This window comes from Loxodonta africana, chromosome 9 (assembly GCF_030014295.1).
Source record: "Loxodonta africana isolate mLoxAfr1 chromosome 9, mLoxAfr1.hap2, whole genome shotgun sequence".
Taxonomy (NCBI): Eukaryota; Metazoa; Chordata; class Mammalia; order Proboscidea; family Elephantidae; genus Loxodonta; species Loxodonta africana.
Window position 1 is genome coordinate 9,052,216 of NC_087350.1, and position 17,610 is coordinate 9,069,825.

General features: G+C 42.2%; 1 protein-coding gene across 1 annotated transcript in view; it reads right to left on the minus strand.

The window, feature by feature from the left end:
- The window catches only part of ROR2 (receptor tyrosine kinase like orphan receptor 2), a 349,860-nt gene that overhangs the window by 39,059 nt on the left and 293,191 nt on the right, over nucleotides 1–17,610 (minus strand). The window contains exons 3-4 of the mRNA XM_064290957.1: nucleotides 4,289–4,576; nucleotides 3,026–3,056 (exon numbers count right to left, since the gene is read on the minus strand). Of these exons, the coding sequence (XP_064147027.1) occupies nucleotides 3,026–3,056; nucleotides 4,289–4,576 (319 nt within the window). The remainder of the gene's footprint in view (nucleotides 1–3,025; nucleotides 3,057–4,288; nucleotides 4,577–17,610) is intronic.

Consider the following 17,610-nt stretch of genomic DNA (forward strand, 5'->3'; position numbering starts at 1 on the left):
GTTGGAATGGATTCGATGGCAATGGGTTTGGTTTTTGTTTGGTTTGGTTTTTTGGAGATGGCGTAACGCAAACAGTTAATGCATTCGGCTGCTAACCATAAGGTTGGAGGCGCAAGTCCACTCAGAGGCACCTGGGAAGAAAGGCTTGTTGATCTGCTCCCAAAAGGTCCCAACCAACTGGCCGAATGGACACGAAAATAGAGGGTAGAGGGAAGGAGTGTGCTGTCTCATTAGCGGCAGAGCAACTAGGAGTATATAGCAAGGTGTATATAAATTTTTGTACGAGAGACTGACTTGATTAGTAAACTTTCAGTTAAGGCACAATAAAAATTGAAAGAAAAAAAAAGGCCCCAACCACTGAAAACCCTACGGAGCAGTTCTGCTCTGACACACAGGGGGTCATTATGAGTCGGAATGAACTTGACGGCAACTGGTTAAGGGAAAGAGTTAAATGCTATGAGGAATACTATAGAGCGGAAAAAGGAAAATCAGGGGGATTTAAATATGCTGATATAGATCTCTAAGACATACTGTTAATTAGACACACGAAGTATACCATCACTTATGTGAAAGAGTAACTCGAGATGAGATGCTGTATTTCTCCAGGTGCCTACATGTATTACACGCTGAGGAATACCCGGGTCTGACACACCCAAATCACAACGGAGGTGGAAAGGCTAGGCCAGACAGGGCGGTCTGACAGAACATTCACTTTATGGGTGCTGCAGGTATTATTTACAGGAATATGTCGGTTTAATCTATAAATAATAATGAGGAAAAAAATCAAGGTAAAAATATTTTCAAATAAAAGAAAAACAATGATTCAACCTCTGAAAAGATTTATATGTCTTTCAACCAAAGAAGCCAAACTCACTGACGTTGCATCAATTCCAACTCGTATCTACCCTACAGGCCAGAGTAGAATTGCCCTAGAGTTTCCAAGGAGTACCTGGTGTATTTGAACTGCTGACCTTTAGGTTAGCAGACGTAGCTCATAACCACTACGCCACCAGGGATTCCATATGTCTTCAAAAGCCTCATGAAATACGACCTTGGTACAATTTCTTCTTTACTCGCTGTTACGGATTGAATTGCATCCACCCAAAATGTGTGTCAACTTGGCTGGTACACGATTCCCAGTACTGTGTGACTGTCACCATTTTGTCATCTGACGCGATTTTCCTATGTGCTGAAAATCCTATCTCTATGACGTTAATAAGGCAGGATTAGAGGCAGTTATGTTAATGACGCAGGACTCAATCTACAAGTTTAGGCTGTATCTTGAGTCAATCTCTTTTGAGATATAAAAGAGAGAAGCAAGCAGAGAGACAGGGGGACCTCATACCACCAAGAAAGTAGTGCCAAGAGCAGAGTGTGTCCTTTGGACTTGGGGTCCCTGCACTGAGAAGCTCCTAGATCAGGGGAAGATTGATGACAAGGATGGTCCTACAGAGAGAGAAAGCCTTCCCCTGGAGCTGGTGCCCTGAATTCAGACTTCCAGCCTACCAGGCTGTGAGAGAATAAACTTGTCTTTGTTAAAGCCACCCACTTGTGGTATCTCTGCTGTAGTAGCACTAGATGACTACGACATTCACTGTTGTTTCATTTTTTCTCCACGGTGGATTATTAAGGTGAAATGCTTCTCAACTCCTGCTGAGGACAGAACATTCTTAAAAACCTGCCTTCTGTAAAGCCACCTTGATGGATGATGCTCACAAGGGTCACTCCCTTGTCCAAATCCCCAACACGGCATCACAGGTCATCATCCTAACAGGTAATGTTTATGAGGCATCAGAGAAATGTGAACAAGCAAACGATGCTCAATTAAACAACTAAATTGCGTTCATGTTGTTGTTCAAAACATTTAAAAGGGAATCAGTCACCCTTCAACAATATAGGAAATGACAGGAATTCAACAGTCATTGCTAATCTTAAATACAGGCCCCTCTGCCAAAAAGTAATAACACGTTTACATGATGACAGAACATTTGACACTCGGAGGAAAATCTCCCCAGAGTAAAATGTGGTGCAGTAGAAAGGCATTGTACAGGGCACTAAGAGGCTTAAGCTCAAAGCCAATTTTGTCAACAACTCACCACAGAAAGCCAAGCAAGGCTCCGAGCCTCCATTTCCCCGTCTTTACAATGGGTTTGAGACCTTGCCTATCTCAGAAGGTTTCCCGAGGCTCAGTGGGTACACATTTTATAAATTACAGCCATAAATGCAGTTATTGGTCATGCTGGGATTTCAGAGTGAGAACTGCCTCTATGTTTCCAAATGGCTTTATAAAGCCAAAATTCTGGTGGGCTTCGCAATCTGGTATAAATATTGGTACTCCTATTGGGTCATGACTAATGAAAGAAATAAACGGTTTTCACGTGTATGTAAGACTTTTCTTTACACTAAACATGGAAAATGTGGAAGTTCCCAAGAAAATTTTGATCAACCCAAACCAAGCACAGTGTGGTCCTCACCTGAAGCCGGTCCAGCTATTTTCTACCAAATTTAGCAAAGACAAGGACTCCCCGAGACTACTGACCTCAGATACTCTTCAAACCTTGAACTGAAAGCAGCCCTTGAGGTCACCTTGTAGCTAAATAATGAATTGGCTCCAAAAAATAAAGAATATCACCTGTAAGTACTGTGCTCCTTTAAAAAAAAAAAATCACCTATATGAGACCAAGAGGTCAACAATGACCTTAAAACAAAGATGAAAATGTAAGGGGGCAGAGAAACTAGATTAATGAACACAGAACAACCAGAACAGAAATAATGAGAATGTTCACACATTGTGAAGAATGTAACCAATGTCACTGAACAACTTGTGTAGAAATTGTTGAATGGGAGCCTAAACTGCCATATAAACCCTCACCCAAACACAATGAAGCACTATTAAAAAAAAAAAAAAATTCAGCAAAGGCTTGTGGCAACTGCCAGTGGCATTTGCCAGATTTCTAACCTGGATTCTTACACAGTGGAAACCTTTGGAGCCTCAGAGGATGACTGGAGGGAAAGAGATACTTACTGAAAATTATGATTCGGGCTGTGTGTTGGACCTAAAAAGATAAAACAAAAAAAACAAGTTATTAATACTTCACGAGTTGGAATAAAAGAGTTTTCAAATCAGGCCAATGACAGGGTGGCTAAACCCAATAGGGTCATCTGTGGCAAGGGGGCCTCTGGCCTTGGGTTCTGCACTGCTCGTCTGTGATTATACTCCAATGACCCTGGAAACTCTGAGAAAGGGAAGAGGTGCTCTTCTGTTTATGCGAGACTTCTGGGGATATTTGGGGAGTTTTTGCTGTCTTTCTTCTCTCTCTTCTAATCTTAAAGTTTTACCTTGATACATAAAACGTACCTTACCCCCCTGAGATAAAATGGTCTGGGGTCTGTATGATATGCCCTGGGTATCGCCTGGGGTCCTTCTCAGAACTCTGATGAACCAAAAGCCGGTTGCCCTAGACTCATGACAATCTCATGTGTGTCAGAGTAGAACTGTGCTCCATAAGGTTTACAACGGCTTATTTTTCAGAAGTAGATCTCCAGGGCTTTCTTCCAAGGTACCTCTGGGATGGACTAGAATCGCCAGCCTCCCAGGTAGCAGCCAAGTGTGTTAACCATTTGTACCACCCAGGGGCTCTGATGGTTGGGGGTACACTCCTTCCTGCCATCAATCCCCTTCCCTACTTGTGGGGAGCACAGTGGTGCAGCTTCGTCATTCTGCTCTTTTCTCTCAGCTCGTTCGGGCTTCTGTGGGGTGGACACGTGCAGGTCTCAGTCTTACAGAACAACCTCAGGGCCCGCAGGGCCTGCCTCAGACCCATCTGTTCTCCCTGGAAACCTGGCCGCCCTGCGCTGTGGCTGGGGTCCCTGACCTCTTGAAAAGCAACCTCTTCCTCAAACGTCACAGCACACACAGAATGTCTGACAATCAGAGGGAAATTTCTCCGAAATCAATGTGGTGTAGCAGAAAGACACTGTACTGGGAAACAAGAGGCCTGAGTTGAAAGCCAAATTCTGTCAACAACTCACTGTGTGCCTGGTATGATGTTCTGCGCCCCAGGTTTACAGACCGTTCCATCTGTATCTACTTCCTTTTATGACTAGTAAATGGGTAACAGGTTAAGCCGGGGACTCGAACACAGTGGGAAAGGCCTCAGGGAATGGTTTTATAGATTTTCTTTCATGTTGAGTTGTGTGTGTTCAGTTTCAAACTACCAATTAGTATCTGCCTCGGTGGCTGGGAATGTTCAAAGCAGGTGTAGTATTTGTCGATCGCACAACTTACCAAGCCTCACAAACAGGACGCCGGTGGCCGTGATGGTCTTCACCCCGTTCGTGGCCACACACTGATAGTAGCCAGTGTCTGTAGTGTCCAGGTCTTGAATCCTCAGCCGAGAACCGTATTCCGTCTTCCGGATGATGATCCGACGGGGCTCCTGAACGACTGGGGCATCGTTCTTCAGCCACCTCACGTTGGGGGGCGGGTTCCCTGCCACTTTGCAATGCAGAATCGCTGTCTGGCCCTGGACGATGGTGATATTGTTCACTGGCTCCAGGAAGTTCAGAAAATAACCTAGGGAGGAGAAGGATTAAAAGAAAGCAAGCTTCAGGGAGGGCTGGAAGAAAGGGCTGCCTGGTGCTCCTTTTATAAACCACACCGAGGGACCGTTACAATTTTTTCTCATATATACCTCTCTTTTCAAGCACTAAATCTAACAGTGACAATAAAATAATAATAAAGCAACAACAACAAAAATGTTTTGCCATTGAGTTGATTCTGACTCATAGCAACCCCATAGGATTATCTTGGCTGTAATCTTTACAGAAGCAGGTCGTCAGGTCTTTCTTCCGTGGTGCCACTGGGTGGGTTCGAATAGCAACCTTTAGGTTAGTAGTCAAGCGCAAACCATCTGCACCACCCAGAGATCTAAATCTACCAGGGCTGGTCAATATGATATAAACTCACATTCAGAGGTCCCCTCCCTGCCTAGCACACAGTCAAGCACAAAGCAACAATACATAAAATATAAGGAGAAAACAGGTGACCAAACATAGAAACTCTCATAAACAAGCCGGTCACTGGCCTATAAACAGAACAGAAATCATAAAGCTGAGTGGAACTGAAGGCGCCTGTGCCTGGGTCGGGATCTAGCAGAAGGTATTCAGGGCTCACATGTTGGAGGGAAGACTGGATCTAATAGTGTCCCCAGGCAGGGAGTGGCAGGGTCTGACCTCAGAAAGTAGGCTGCACACACTGTCCTGGGATGTGGGGACTCCAGTACCACCGTGGGGCAGGGGGGTTCTCAGCTGGTGACACAGGTGACGTGGACTAAGAGAAAGTAGATGATGGGGGAGGCTTGAGTGCCTGTGTGTATATGTGTGCGTGTGTGGTGGGTCAAGGGGCTAGAGGGTTACTCTCTCAAATTGGGCATGTAAACTAAAATTCCATAGCACATAAGGAAAACTGCTAAAAAGATAACAAAATCAATCATTAGGAGGTGAACTTACTTCAGATAAACCAAAAAACCAAACCCAGTGCCGTCGTCAAGTCCATTCTGACTCATAGCGACCCTATAGGACAGAGTAGAACTGCCCCATAGAGTTTCCAAGGAGCGCCTGGCAGATCTGAACTGCTGACCCTTTGATTAGCAGCCGTAGTACTTAAGCCATCCGAAAACAACTTTAAAATATATTTATCTTCTGAGTCTTTTGCCTTATTTTTCAGTTGTTCCCCCTCCTTTTTTTTTTTTTTTTTTAATGAAACTGAAAGATGACATTATATCTGTTATTACTGGCTTAATTGAAAAATTATAGCATTTCTAACGGACTCTTAGTGATGGTCCCCAGATGTTGGGCAGGAAGCATCTGCAGAGAGGGAAGGAAGGAGGCTGCCAATTTCAAGATGAAGGGATGGTTTTCATTTGCAAAGGGGAGACAATAGCTCTGTCTGAAGAGGCGTCATTCATTTAGCACAGGTTACTATTTACGATTATTAATATCACTAGGTTCTACCTTGATTCTATGCTGGTTAGCCCTATTCTCAATGCTCTGAATTAAGTCACAAAAGGTAATTCTTGAGGATGACACAAAGCTGGAAAGTATGTCGACGGCACTCAGTCTCACCACCTGAAAAGATGGGTTAAAACAGACCAGGCGAAATTCTGAATGTAAGGTCTTCATTAAATCAATTGTGAAGTGCAACACTCGGAGGTCTGGCATTCCTGAGCTTCTGTACAAGACACTGAGCGTCTTTGTATCTTTGCTGAACACAAACTCCATCAGATTTGACTGTGTAAAGCAGTTACTGTGATATTATCTGGGCTGCCCAAGAAATCTAGTGCGCAGGTTATGGAAGACACATTGTTTCATAATGTTCTTGCCAAAGTCCATCTTCCAGTTATTTAGCACTCAAACTCTTCTTCAAAATTGAGTATAGGTTCTTTTTAACACTAAATGCACAGCAGGGGATGTAAAGCAGCAACTAAATTATAATTTAACCTAACAAATGACCTATTAGAATAATGTCACAGTTACTTCTTCTTGGCATAGGCTTGACGATAATTCTCATCTCTACCCTGACAATGGCTCCTCTAAAGATCTTTGGCAACTCATGGCTTTCCAACAGATACGATAACTCCATGCACTGGCTTAGGGTAGAAAGAGAGGAGTCTGTTGAGGCCGCCCAGTCTCAGAGCTGACTGACATAAACCTAAAAGAGCAGACACAGGGGTATGTGAGGGAAGGAACACAGCGGGGCACAGCTGGCTCTCATATCTGAGTGTCTGGCTTGAGAGTGGTTCTGCCACGTCCCCCTCCATTTTTACGGCATTAGTGTACATCATTTATAGCAATGGCTTGGGACATCTCTGTCGACTGGATAAAAGTTTTGAAAAATATAGAAGGATTTCTTTTTCCTTCAACATGGACAAAACATGTATATATAGAGAGAGATGATGGGGAGGTGGGAGGAAGAAAGTAAAGAGGGTCCTGTTACAAAGCTTAGAAGTGAAAACCTGGACTTTCCAATTACTATAAATAGATCATCATCATCTATATCTTCTGAAAATACTTCTTAACATCCAATGTCTATGGGAACCCAGACACCTTTCTCACTCAGGTCCGTAGCTTCTACTTTACCCTTGGTCATCAAGTTGCCAGTCTGTCGTTCAAGAAGTCTCCATAGGAAGCGCAGAATAGGAAAATGAGTTCCAACAAGCCACTGCCCACACCTGGGCATGCGGAACTGGGTCTAACCTCCTCCCACTGGTGTAGAAATCTGTAAAACCATCTACCGGCAAAAGGAGGCAGCTTAATTCAGGGATGGTGCCAGTATTTCCCTTTTTACTACCTCTCTTTTTTTTTTTTTTCTAGGTAGGTGAGGAAAACTGAGCCTTCAGGAAGATATTACGATGAGTAACGAAGAGAGGGCTGAGTGAGTGGGGCAAATGGTTAACGCTAACTGAAAGGTTGTGGCTGCTAACTGGAAGATTATGGTCACTAACTGAAAGGTTGGAGGGCTGAGTCCACCTAGAGGCAACTGAAGGAGCCCCAGCGGTACAGTGCTTAAGCTCTCAGCTGCTAACCAAGACATCAGTTGTGGCAGTCAGCTTCCATAAAGATTACAGCCTTGGAAATCCTATAGAGATGCTATGAGTCAGAATTGACTCTACAGCCAGTGGGTTTGGGTTAGGTCAGAGGCAGCTTAAGAAGCCCTGGTGGCACAATGGTGAAGCACTCGGCTGGTAACAGAAAGGTCTGTGTTCCAATCCACCAGCCACTCTGTGGGGGAAAAGAGTTGGTGATCTGCTCCTGGAAAAATTACAGCTTAGGAAACCCTATGAGGAAGTTCTACTCTGTTACATAGGATTGCTACGAGCCGAAATCGACTTAACGACACACAACAACAACACAGGTACCTTGGAAAAAGTTCTGGCAATCTACTTCTGAAAAACCAGCCACTGAATACGCTATTGAAAGGATAATACTATACGCTCTTACTCATAAGACACAGGCAAATAGAAAAACTAATCATCGATTTTATATGGAAAGGAAAGAGGTACCGAATAGCTAAAGCATTACTAAAGAAGAAGAGCAAAGAAGGAGACCTCACGCTTCGGGATCTCAGAACTTACAACACAGCCACACAGATCAAATGGAGCAGAACTGAGCACCCAGAAGTAAATCCACCCAGCTACGGACAGCCAATCTTTGACAAAGGGTCGAAGTCCATTCTGTGGGAAAGAGATAGTCTCTTTAACATAATGGTGCCGGCAAAACTGGATATCCATTCGCAGAAAAATTAAACAGGATCCATACCTCACACCATACACAAAACTAACTCAAAATGAATCGAAGACCTAAATGTCAAACCTAAAAATATAAAGTTCCTGGAAGATAACACATGGACAAAGCTAGGGGTCCTAATATATGGCATAAACACACTATCAAACATAATTAAAAACGTACAAACGGAAGATAAACTAGATAACTGGGATCTCCTAAAAATTAAATACTTATGCTCATCAAAAGACTTTACCAGGAGTAATACAGACTGGGAAAATTTTGGGGGGAAAGACATATCTGAAAAGGGTCTAATCTCTAAAATATATAGAAAACTTCAACACCTCAACAACAAAAAGACAAAATATCCAATCAAAAAAATGGGCAAAGGACACTTCACCAAAGAGAACACTCAGGCGGCAAACAAACACATGAAGAGATGTTCATGACCATTAGCTGTTAGAAATGCAAATCAAAACTGCAGTGAAATACCATCTCACCCTTGCAAAAAAAAAACAGAAAGGAACAAATACCGGTGAGGTTATGGGGAAGCTGGAACTCTTAAACACTGTTTGTGAGACTGTAAAATAGTACAACCAATATGGACAACGGTATGGTGCCTCTTCAAAAAGGTAGAAATAGAAACACCATATGATCCAGCAATCCCACTCCTAGATATACATCCTAGAAAAATAAGAGCAGTGATACGAATACACATATGCACACACATGTTCACTGCCACAGTATTCACAACATCAAAAAGATGGAAACAATGTTAAGTGTCCATCAAAGGACGAATGAATAAACAAATGTGGTACATACATACAATGGAATACTATACAACTATAAAGAATAATGAGGAGTCTGCAAAACATAACATGGATGAATCTGGAGGAAAGCATGCTGAGTGAAATAAGTCAATCACAATAGAACACTGAACAATACAACTTTTATAAAAAGTCAAAAATAGGTTTATACACAAAAAGCAACATTCTTAGGTGGTTACCAGGTATGGGAGGGGAAGGGAGGAAGAATCACATAGAGATAGTACCCCAGTGCCGTCGAGTCGATTCCGACTCATAGCGACCCTATGGGACACAGTAGAACTGCCCCATAGAGTTTCCAAGGAGTCCCTGGCGGATTTGAACTGCTGACCCTTTGGTTAGCAGCTGTAGCACTTAACCACTACACCACCAGGGTTTCCTACGTTCTGCTGAAGGGAAAGGCAGTACACAATATGGAGAAAGTCAGCACAACATGACCAAGGTTAATGAAGACACTGAGAGTACGTGAGAATGAAGGACAGCTACGCTAAGTGCTACGACATATACAATTCTACAACAGTAGTAATAGCAATCAAAAATGTCTGAGTGGTTTCATAGGAAAACATGTATGCTGTATAGGTGCGTGAGGGCGTATGGAGTATATGCACATACATATATAAGTATAGTTGTGGGCATTTGTATGTTGTTGCTAAGTGCTGTCTAGTTGGTTCCCACCCATCATGACCCTATGTACCACAGAGTGAAACACTGCCCAGTGCTGTGCCATCCTCGCAATCATTGTTATGCTTGAGCCCATTGTTGCGCCACTGTATCAGTCCAGTGAGGGTCTTCTTCCTCTTTTCGGCTGACCCTGTACTGTGCCAAGCACCATGTCCTTCTCCAGGGAATGATCCCTCCTGACAACATGTCCAAAGTATGCTTCTAAGGAGCATTCTGGTTGTACTTCTTCCAAGACAGATTTGTTCATTCTTTTGGCCAAACCAAAACTCAGCGCCGCCAAGTCGATTCCGACCCTATATATTCAATATTCTTCACCAACACCACAATTCAAAGGCGTCAGTTCTTCTTCAGTCTTCTTTATTCATTGTCCAGCTTTCAAATGCATATGATACGACTGAAAATACCATGGCTTGGGTCAGGCACACCTTAGTCTTTAAGGTGACACCTTTGCTCTTCCACACTTTAAAGAGGTCCTTTGCAGCAGATTTGCCCAATGCATACATCTTTTGATTTCTTGACTGCTGCTTCCATGGGTTACTATGAGTCGGAATTGACTTGATGGCAATGGGTTTGGTTTTTTTTTTCTTTTTTTTTGGCTTCCACGGGTGTTGACTGCGGATCCAAATAAAATGAAATCCTTTACAACTTCAATCTTTTCCCCGTTTACCATGTTGTTGCTTATTGGTCCAGTTGTGAGGATTTTTGTTTTCTTTATGTTGAGGTGCAATCCATACTGACAGCTGTGGTCTTTGATCTTCACTAGTAAGTTTTAGAGCTCTTCACTTTCAGCAAGCAAGATTGTGTTATCTGCATAACGCAGGTTGTTGATGAGTCTTTCTCCAATCCTGATGCCCCGTTCTTCTTCATATAGTCCAGCTTCTCAGATTATCTGCTCAGCATACAGATTGAATAGGTATGGGGAAAGGATACAACCCTGATGCACACCTTTCCTGACTTTAACCACGCAGTATCCCCTTGCTCTGTCTGAACTGCCTCTTGATCTATGTACAGGTTCCTCATGAGCACAATTAAGCATTCTGGAATTCCCATTCTTCGCAATGTTATCCATAATTTTTATCATCCATACAGTTGAATGCCTTTGAATAGTCAATAAAACACAAGTAAACATCTTCCTGGTATTCTCTGCTTTCAGCCAGGATCCATCTGACATCAGCAATAATATCCCTGGTTTCATGTCCTCTTCTGAATCTGGCCTGAATTTCTGACAGTTCCCTGTCAATATACTGCTGTAGCCACTTTTGAATGACCTTCAGCAAAATTTTGCTTGCGTGTGATATTAATGATGTTGTTCGATAATTTCCACATTTGGTTGGATCACCTTTCTTGGAAATAGGCCTAAATATGGATCTCTTCCAGTTGGTTAGCCAGGTAGCTGTCTTCCAAATTTCTTGGCATAGATGAGTGAGCACTTCCAGTGCTGCATCCCTTTATTGAAATATCTCAGTCGATATTATGTCCGTTCCCGGAGTCTTGTTTTCCACCAATGCCTTCAGTGCAGCTTGGACTTCTTCCTTCAGTGCCATTGGTTCCTGATCATAGGCTACCTCTTGAAATGGCTGAACATCAACCAATTCTTTTTGGTATAATGACCCTGTGTATTCCTTTCATCTTCTTTTGATGCGTCCTGCGTTGTTTAATATTTTTCTCAGAGAATCCTTCACTGTTGCAACTTGAGGCTTGAATTTTTTCTTCAGTTCTTTCAGCTTGAGAAATGCCGGGCTTGTTATTCCCTTTTGGTTTTCTATCTCCAGCTCTTTGCACATGTTAGTATAATACTTTGTCTTCTTGAACCACCCTTTGAAATCTTCTGTTCAGTTCTTTTTCTTCATCATTTCTTCGTTTTGCTTTAGCTACTCGACGTTTGTAAGCAAGTTTCAGAGTCTCTCCTGACATCCATTTTGTTCTTTTCTCTCTTTCCTGTCTTTTTAATGACCTCTTGCTTTCTGCATGTATGATGTCCTTGATGTCATTCAACAACTCGTCTGGTCTTCAGTCACTAGTGTTCAATGCATCAAATCTATTCTTCAGATGGATTTTAAATTCAGATGGGATATACTCAAGGTCGTACTTTGGCTCTCGTGGACTTGTTCTCATTTTCTTCAGTTTCAGCTTGAACTTGCATACGAGCAATTGATGGTCCGTTCCACAGTTGGCCCCTGGCCTTGTTTAGGCTGATGATTTTGAGCTTTTCCATCGTCTCTTTCCGTAGATGTAGTTGATTTGATTTCTCTGTATTCCATCTGACAAGGTCCAGATGTATAGTTACTGTTTATGTTGGTGAAAAAAGGTATTTGCAATGATGAAGTTGTGGGTCTTGCAAAATTCTACCATGTGATCTTTGGTGGCATCTTTTCTACCACCATGGCCATATTTTCCAACTACTGATCCTTCTTTGTTTCCAACTTTTGCAATCCAACTGTCAGTAATTATCAATGCATGCTGAATGCATGTTAGATCATTTTCAGACTGCAGAAGTTGGTAAATCTCTTCAATTTCTTCATCTTTGGCCTCAGTGGTTAGATAATAGTTATATTTGCGTAAATTTGAATACTAGTGTATTGACTGGTCTTCCTTGTAGGCATATGGATATTATCCTATCACTGACAGATTTGTATTTCAGGGTAGATCTTGAAATGTTCTTTTTGACGATGAATGCAAGGCCATTCCTATTCAAGTTGTCATTCCTGGCACAGTAGACCATATGATTGTCTGATTCAAAATGGTCAATAACAGTCACTAATGCCTAGGATATCAACGTTTATGTGTTTCATTTCATTTTTGACGATTTCCAATTTCCCTAGATTCATACTTGGTACATCCCATGTTTGGATTATTAATGGATGTTTGCAGCTGTTTCTTCTCATTTTGAGTCATGCCACATGAAGCAAATGAAGGCCCCGAAAGCTTTACTCTATCCACATCATTAAGATTGACTCTACTTCGAGGAGGCAGCTCTTCCCCAGTCGTCTTTTGAGTGCCTTCCAACCTGGGGGGCTCATCTTCCGGCACTATATTAGACAATGTTCCACTGCTATTCGTAACGTTTTCACTGGCTAATTCTTTTCAGAAGTAGACCACCAGGTCCTTCTTCCTAGTCTGTCTTAGTCTGGAAGCTCAGCTAAACCTGTCTGCCATGGGTGACCCTGCTGGTGTTTGAATACCAGTGGCATGGCTTCCAGCATTACAACAACACGCAAGCCTCCACAGTAAAACAAACTTACAGACACATGGGCATTTGCATATACTTATTTTTATGTGCTGTGTATATATTCATATATATATAATATAGCACAGAGGTGGCACAGTTCTGGAAACTTTCTGGACATATCCTAACACCTCATGGGACTGAGTTACTGGATTTGAAGGCTAAGGACCATAGTCTCGGGGGACATCTAGGTCAATTGGCATAACATAGTTTATAAAGATAATGTTCTATATCCTAGTTTGGTGAGTAGCCTCTGGGGTCTTGAAAGCTACTGAGGGGCCAAGCGGCCACCTAAGGTACAAGTATTGGTCTCTCCTTTCTGGAGCACAGGAGAGTGAAGGAAACCAAAGACTCAAGGAAGCATTAGTCCATAGGAATAATGGCCTATACGAGCCACAGCCTGCTCCAGCCTGAGACCAGAAGAACTAAATGATGCCCGGCTATGACTACTAACCAGCGACCAGGGTCACAATAGAAGGCCTGGTCAGAATGGGAGAAAAATGTAGAATACAACTCAAATTCATAAAAACCAGACTCACTGGACTGAGAGAGACTGGTGGAACCCCAGAGACTATCTCCCTAAGATACTCTTTTAACCTGGAACTGAAGCCAGTCCCCGAGGTCACCTTTCAGCCAAATAACACCTGTGAGGAATGTGCTCCTTAGTACAATCAGCTATACAAGACTAAACAGACAATATTTGCCCAAAAGCAAAGATGAGAAGGCAAGGAGGGACAGGGAAACGGGAGGGATGGAAACAGGGAGGGCAGGGTGGAAATGGGGAGAGTGCGGACATATTGTAGGGGGGTGACGACAGTGTCATGGAACAAGTTGTATATACATTGTTGAATAGGACACTAATTTGCTGCGTAAACTTTCACCTAAAACACAACGAAATGTTCAAAAAGAAAGAAGCAAATATATAGGAACCAAAGATTATTAGTCATTAGCCAGGGGTGGCGGGGGTGGGGAGGGGCAGTGTCTGTCTGGGAAGCAGTAGATTTATGTTAATGGTGGCGGAAAAGGACAGTGATAACGCCTGCACGACAGGAAGAACTGAATCAAAGACCCTGAATTCTAAGTGTAGAATTTGTTGTCTTGGCAAATGTTTCGGTGTGTGTATTTTCACCACAATAAAAAAAAAGTAAATAAAATAAAAGTCCTACTCTGACACACACCAAGTTGTCATGAGTTGGAGTACACTTCACAGCAACTATAAATGAAGAAACGCTAATTTGCACACATGGTATCAACACTCTGGTATTTTTTCTTCCCTTCGAGTATTTTCCCCTTTTTGGGAGGGAGTAGGAGGAGCCACTTGCTCTCCTTAAAACACGCCAAGCAGGTTCCTCTTATTCCATCTGCTGAAAACATCCTTCCCTCACGTCTTCGCATGATGGTTTATTTCTCAAGGGTCAAGTGTCTGCTAAAATGCCACTTGCTCTGAAAGGCCTTCCCTGGCTACCCCATCTCAAACGAAAGTCCTGCCCCACTGATCTACTGGACCCTTGCTACAGCAATGTCATTTTAATTCTTAAAAATTACAGATGAACCAAAGTTATGTTTTCAGATCAGGAGTAACAACTTTTTGGAGGTAATGTTCTCAATTTAATGTGTGTTTTTCTCTCCAGATTAAATTTGGAATCATACCAACAAGTTCCATTGAAAACGGGTTTTGATGCAGAAAGAAAATTCAGATGATTTCTTTAAATCTGTCCTCTCTACCACACTGAGAGAGTAAGGTCAGTGTCTCTATTTCAGATCTTTTCATCAATTCCAAAAAGCTTTATATTTTTCTTCCTACAGGTCTTCACATTTATTTTTAGGTATATCTCAGTGTTCTTTACTTTTTCTTACTGTTTTTAATTGGTTCTATTTCTCTTATTTCTGTCTAATGGTTTTTTTTTTTTGAAGACTTATGGGAAAACTATTAGATTTATATACATTGTATTACATTCTTATTGCTGCTGTAACAAGTTACCACAAACTTAAACCAAAAACCCGCTGCCGACAAGTCGATTCCGACTCATAGCGACCCTACAGGGCAGACCAGAACTGCCCCATTGAGTTTCCAAGGAGCGCCTGGCGGATTTGAACTGCTAATCTTTCGGTTAGCAGCCATAGCATTTAACCACTACGCCACCAGGGTTTCCACCACAAACTTAGTGGCTTAAAACAACATAAATGTATTATCTTACAGCCATGGAGGGAGAAGTACTACAGTCAAGAAGTTGGCAGGGCTGCATTCCTTCTGGAGTCTCTCGGGGAGGGCCTTCCCCTGTCTTTCCCAGCAGCTAGGGGCTGCTACATTCCTTGGCTCATGGCCATTGCTGACATCGCTCCAGTCTGTCTGTCTTCACATTTCCTTTGCTTACTCTGACCCTCTCGCCCCCTCTCATAAGGACCCTTGGATTGATGACATTGGCCCAGCAGATAGTCTTCTGATCTCAAACTCCTTCATTTAATCACATCTTCAAAGCCCTTTGTGATGTAAGGTAACACATTCACTCACAGGTTCTGGGATGAGGGTTATTCTGCCGACCACATTAAAAAAAAAAAAAACCCACTGCTGTCGAGTCAATTCTGACTCATAGCGACCCTATAGGACAGAGTAGAACTGCCCCATAGAGTTTCCAAGGAGCGCCTGGTGGATTCGAACTGCCGACCTTTTGGTTAGCATCTCTAGCACTTAACCACTACACCAACAGGATTTCCTGCCGACCACATAGATACATATTTTAACCTTGTCACTTTACTGGAGTCCTGGTTGTGCAGTTGTTAAGAATTTGGCTAAACAAAAGGTCTGTGGTTCGAATCCACCAGCCATTCCTCGGAAACCCTATGGGGTAGTTCTACTCTGTTCTGTAGGGTTGCTATGAGTAGGAATTGACGTGATGGCAATGGGGGTGTATGTGTGTATGTGTGACATTACTGAACTATCTTATTATAATGGTTTCTGACTTGATTTTCTAGGTAGGTATCATCTTCAAATGATAATTAATCTTTATGCTTTCAAAATTCATACAGTTCTTATCTCCTTTTGCATAATGGTTTTATTCAATATTAATTTTATATTTTGATTTTTAAATTAATACTGCAACATAACAAATATTAAAAAACACAGATATTAAAATAACAGACACCTGTGTATACAACGTCAAGATTTTACGTTAACATTTTGCCATATTTGACTTAGAATAATCAAAAAAATAAAATATCCTTGAATTCAAAGTCCACACTCTCCCTGACTTTTCCCTCCTTCCTCACAGAACTGGTATGTACCATTCTGATGCATGACTATCTACCCATTAATAATATTTGCATTATTTTATATTTTTAGAAATTTCCCCTGAAACATTATCTTTTTGTTATTGCTTTCTTTCATTCAAAGTTCAGTTTGGAATTATCTATGTTCATAAAAAAAAAAAAAAAAATAGTTCATTTATTTTAAAAGTTGTATAATACTCCTCTGTACAAACAAACCATACTTTCTTTATCTGTTTCCCAACTGAAGGACAGCAAGTTGTTTCCAGGAGTCTCTGAATGACAAAAATGGTTAAGCACTCAACTACTAGTTGAAAGGCTGGAGGTTTGAACCTATCCAGAGTGCCTCAGAAGAAAGGCCTGGCAATCTGCTTCTGAAAGGGCGCAGCCTTGAAACCCCTATGGAGCAGTTTTACTCTGTACACATGGGGTCTCCATTAGTTGGAACTGACTTGATGGCAACTAACAAGTTGCTTGCACCTGTTTGCTAAAATGATGTTTAATGACCATCTGGACACATTTCTCTTCATGCCCATGTACAAAAAGTGTCCACCTAGATGTGGAAATGCTATGCTGGAGGGTCTTGAAAATCTTCAGTTTAACTAGGTCTCAAAAGTGTTCCACAACGTGGTGAACATAATTGTGATGGTTAATGTTATGTGTCGACTTGGCTAGGCTATGACTCCCGGTGGTTTGGCAAACACTGTGTAACCACCTTCCATTTTGTGATCTGATGTGAGCAGCCAATCAGTTGGAAGGGGAGTGTCCTTGGGGGTGTGGCCTGCCTCTCATATATGAACGGATGTTCTAGCAAAGCTCACTAGTTCTTGCGACGTAAGCCTGCAGAAGTTTCTGGCCTGCCACCTGACCTGCAGATTTTGGGTTTGTCAGCCCCTGCAACCCTGTGACCCTGCAGAGGCCTCTAGCATGCCACCTGACCAGCAAATTTTGGGTTCGTCGGCCCCTGCAAATACATGAGTCCGCAGAAGTTTTCAGCCTGTTGCCTGACCCACAGATTTGGGTCCTGCCAGCTTCCACAACTGTGTGAGCCATTTCCTTAAATTCCTCTCTCTATATATTTATGAACATTTTACTGGCTTTGCATCTCTAGAGAACTCAGACAATACTTAATGTCATTGAATTGTCCGTGAACAATGGTTGAAATGGTAAATACTTTGTTATATATATTTTTTACCATAATTAAAAAAAAAAGTGCTTGAAACAATTTTTACTCCCACTAGCAATGTGCTCCACCACTCATCTGTTAGTTTGTCTGCTGCAGTTTACATGTTGCTATGATGCTGGAAGCTATGCCACCAGTTTTTCAAATAC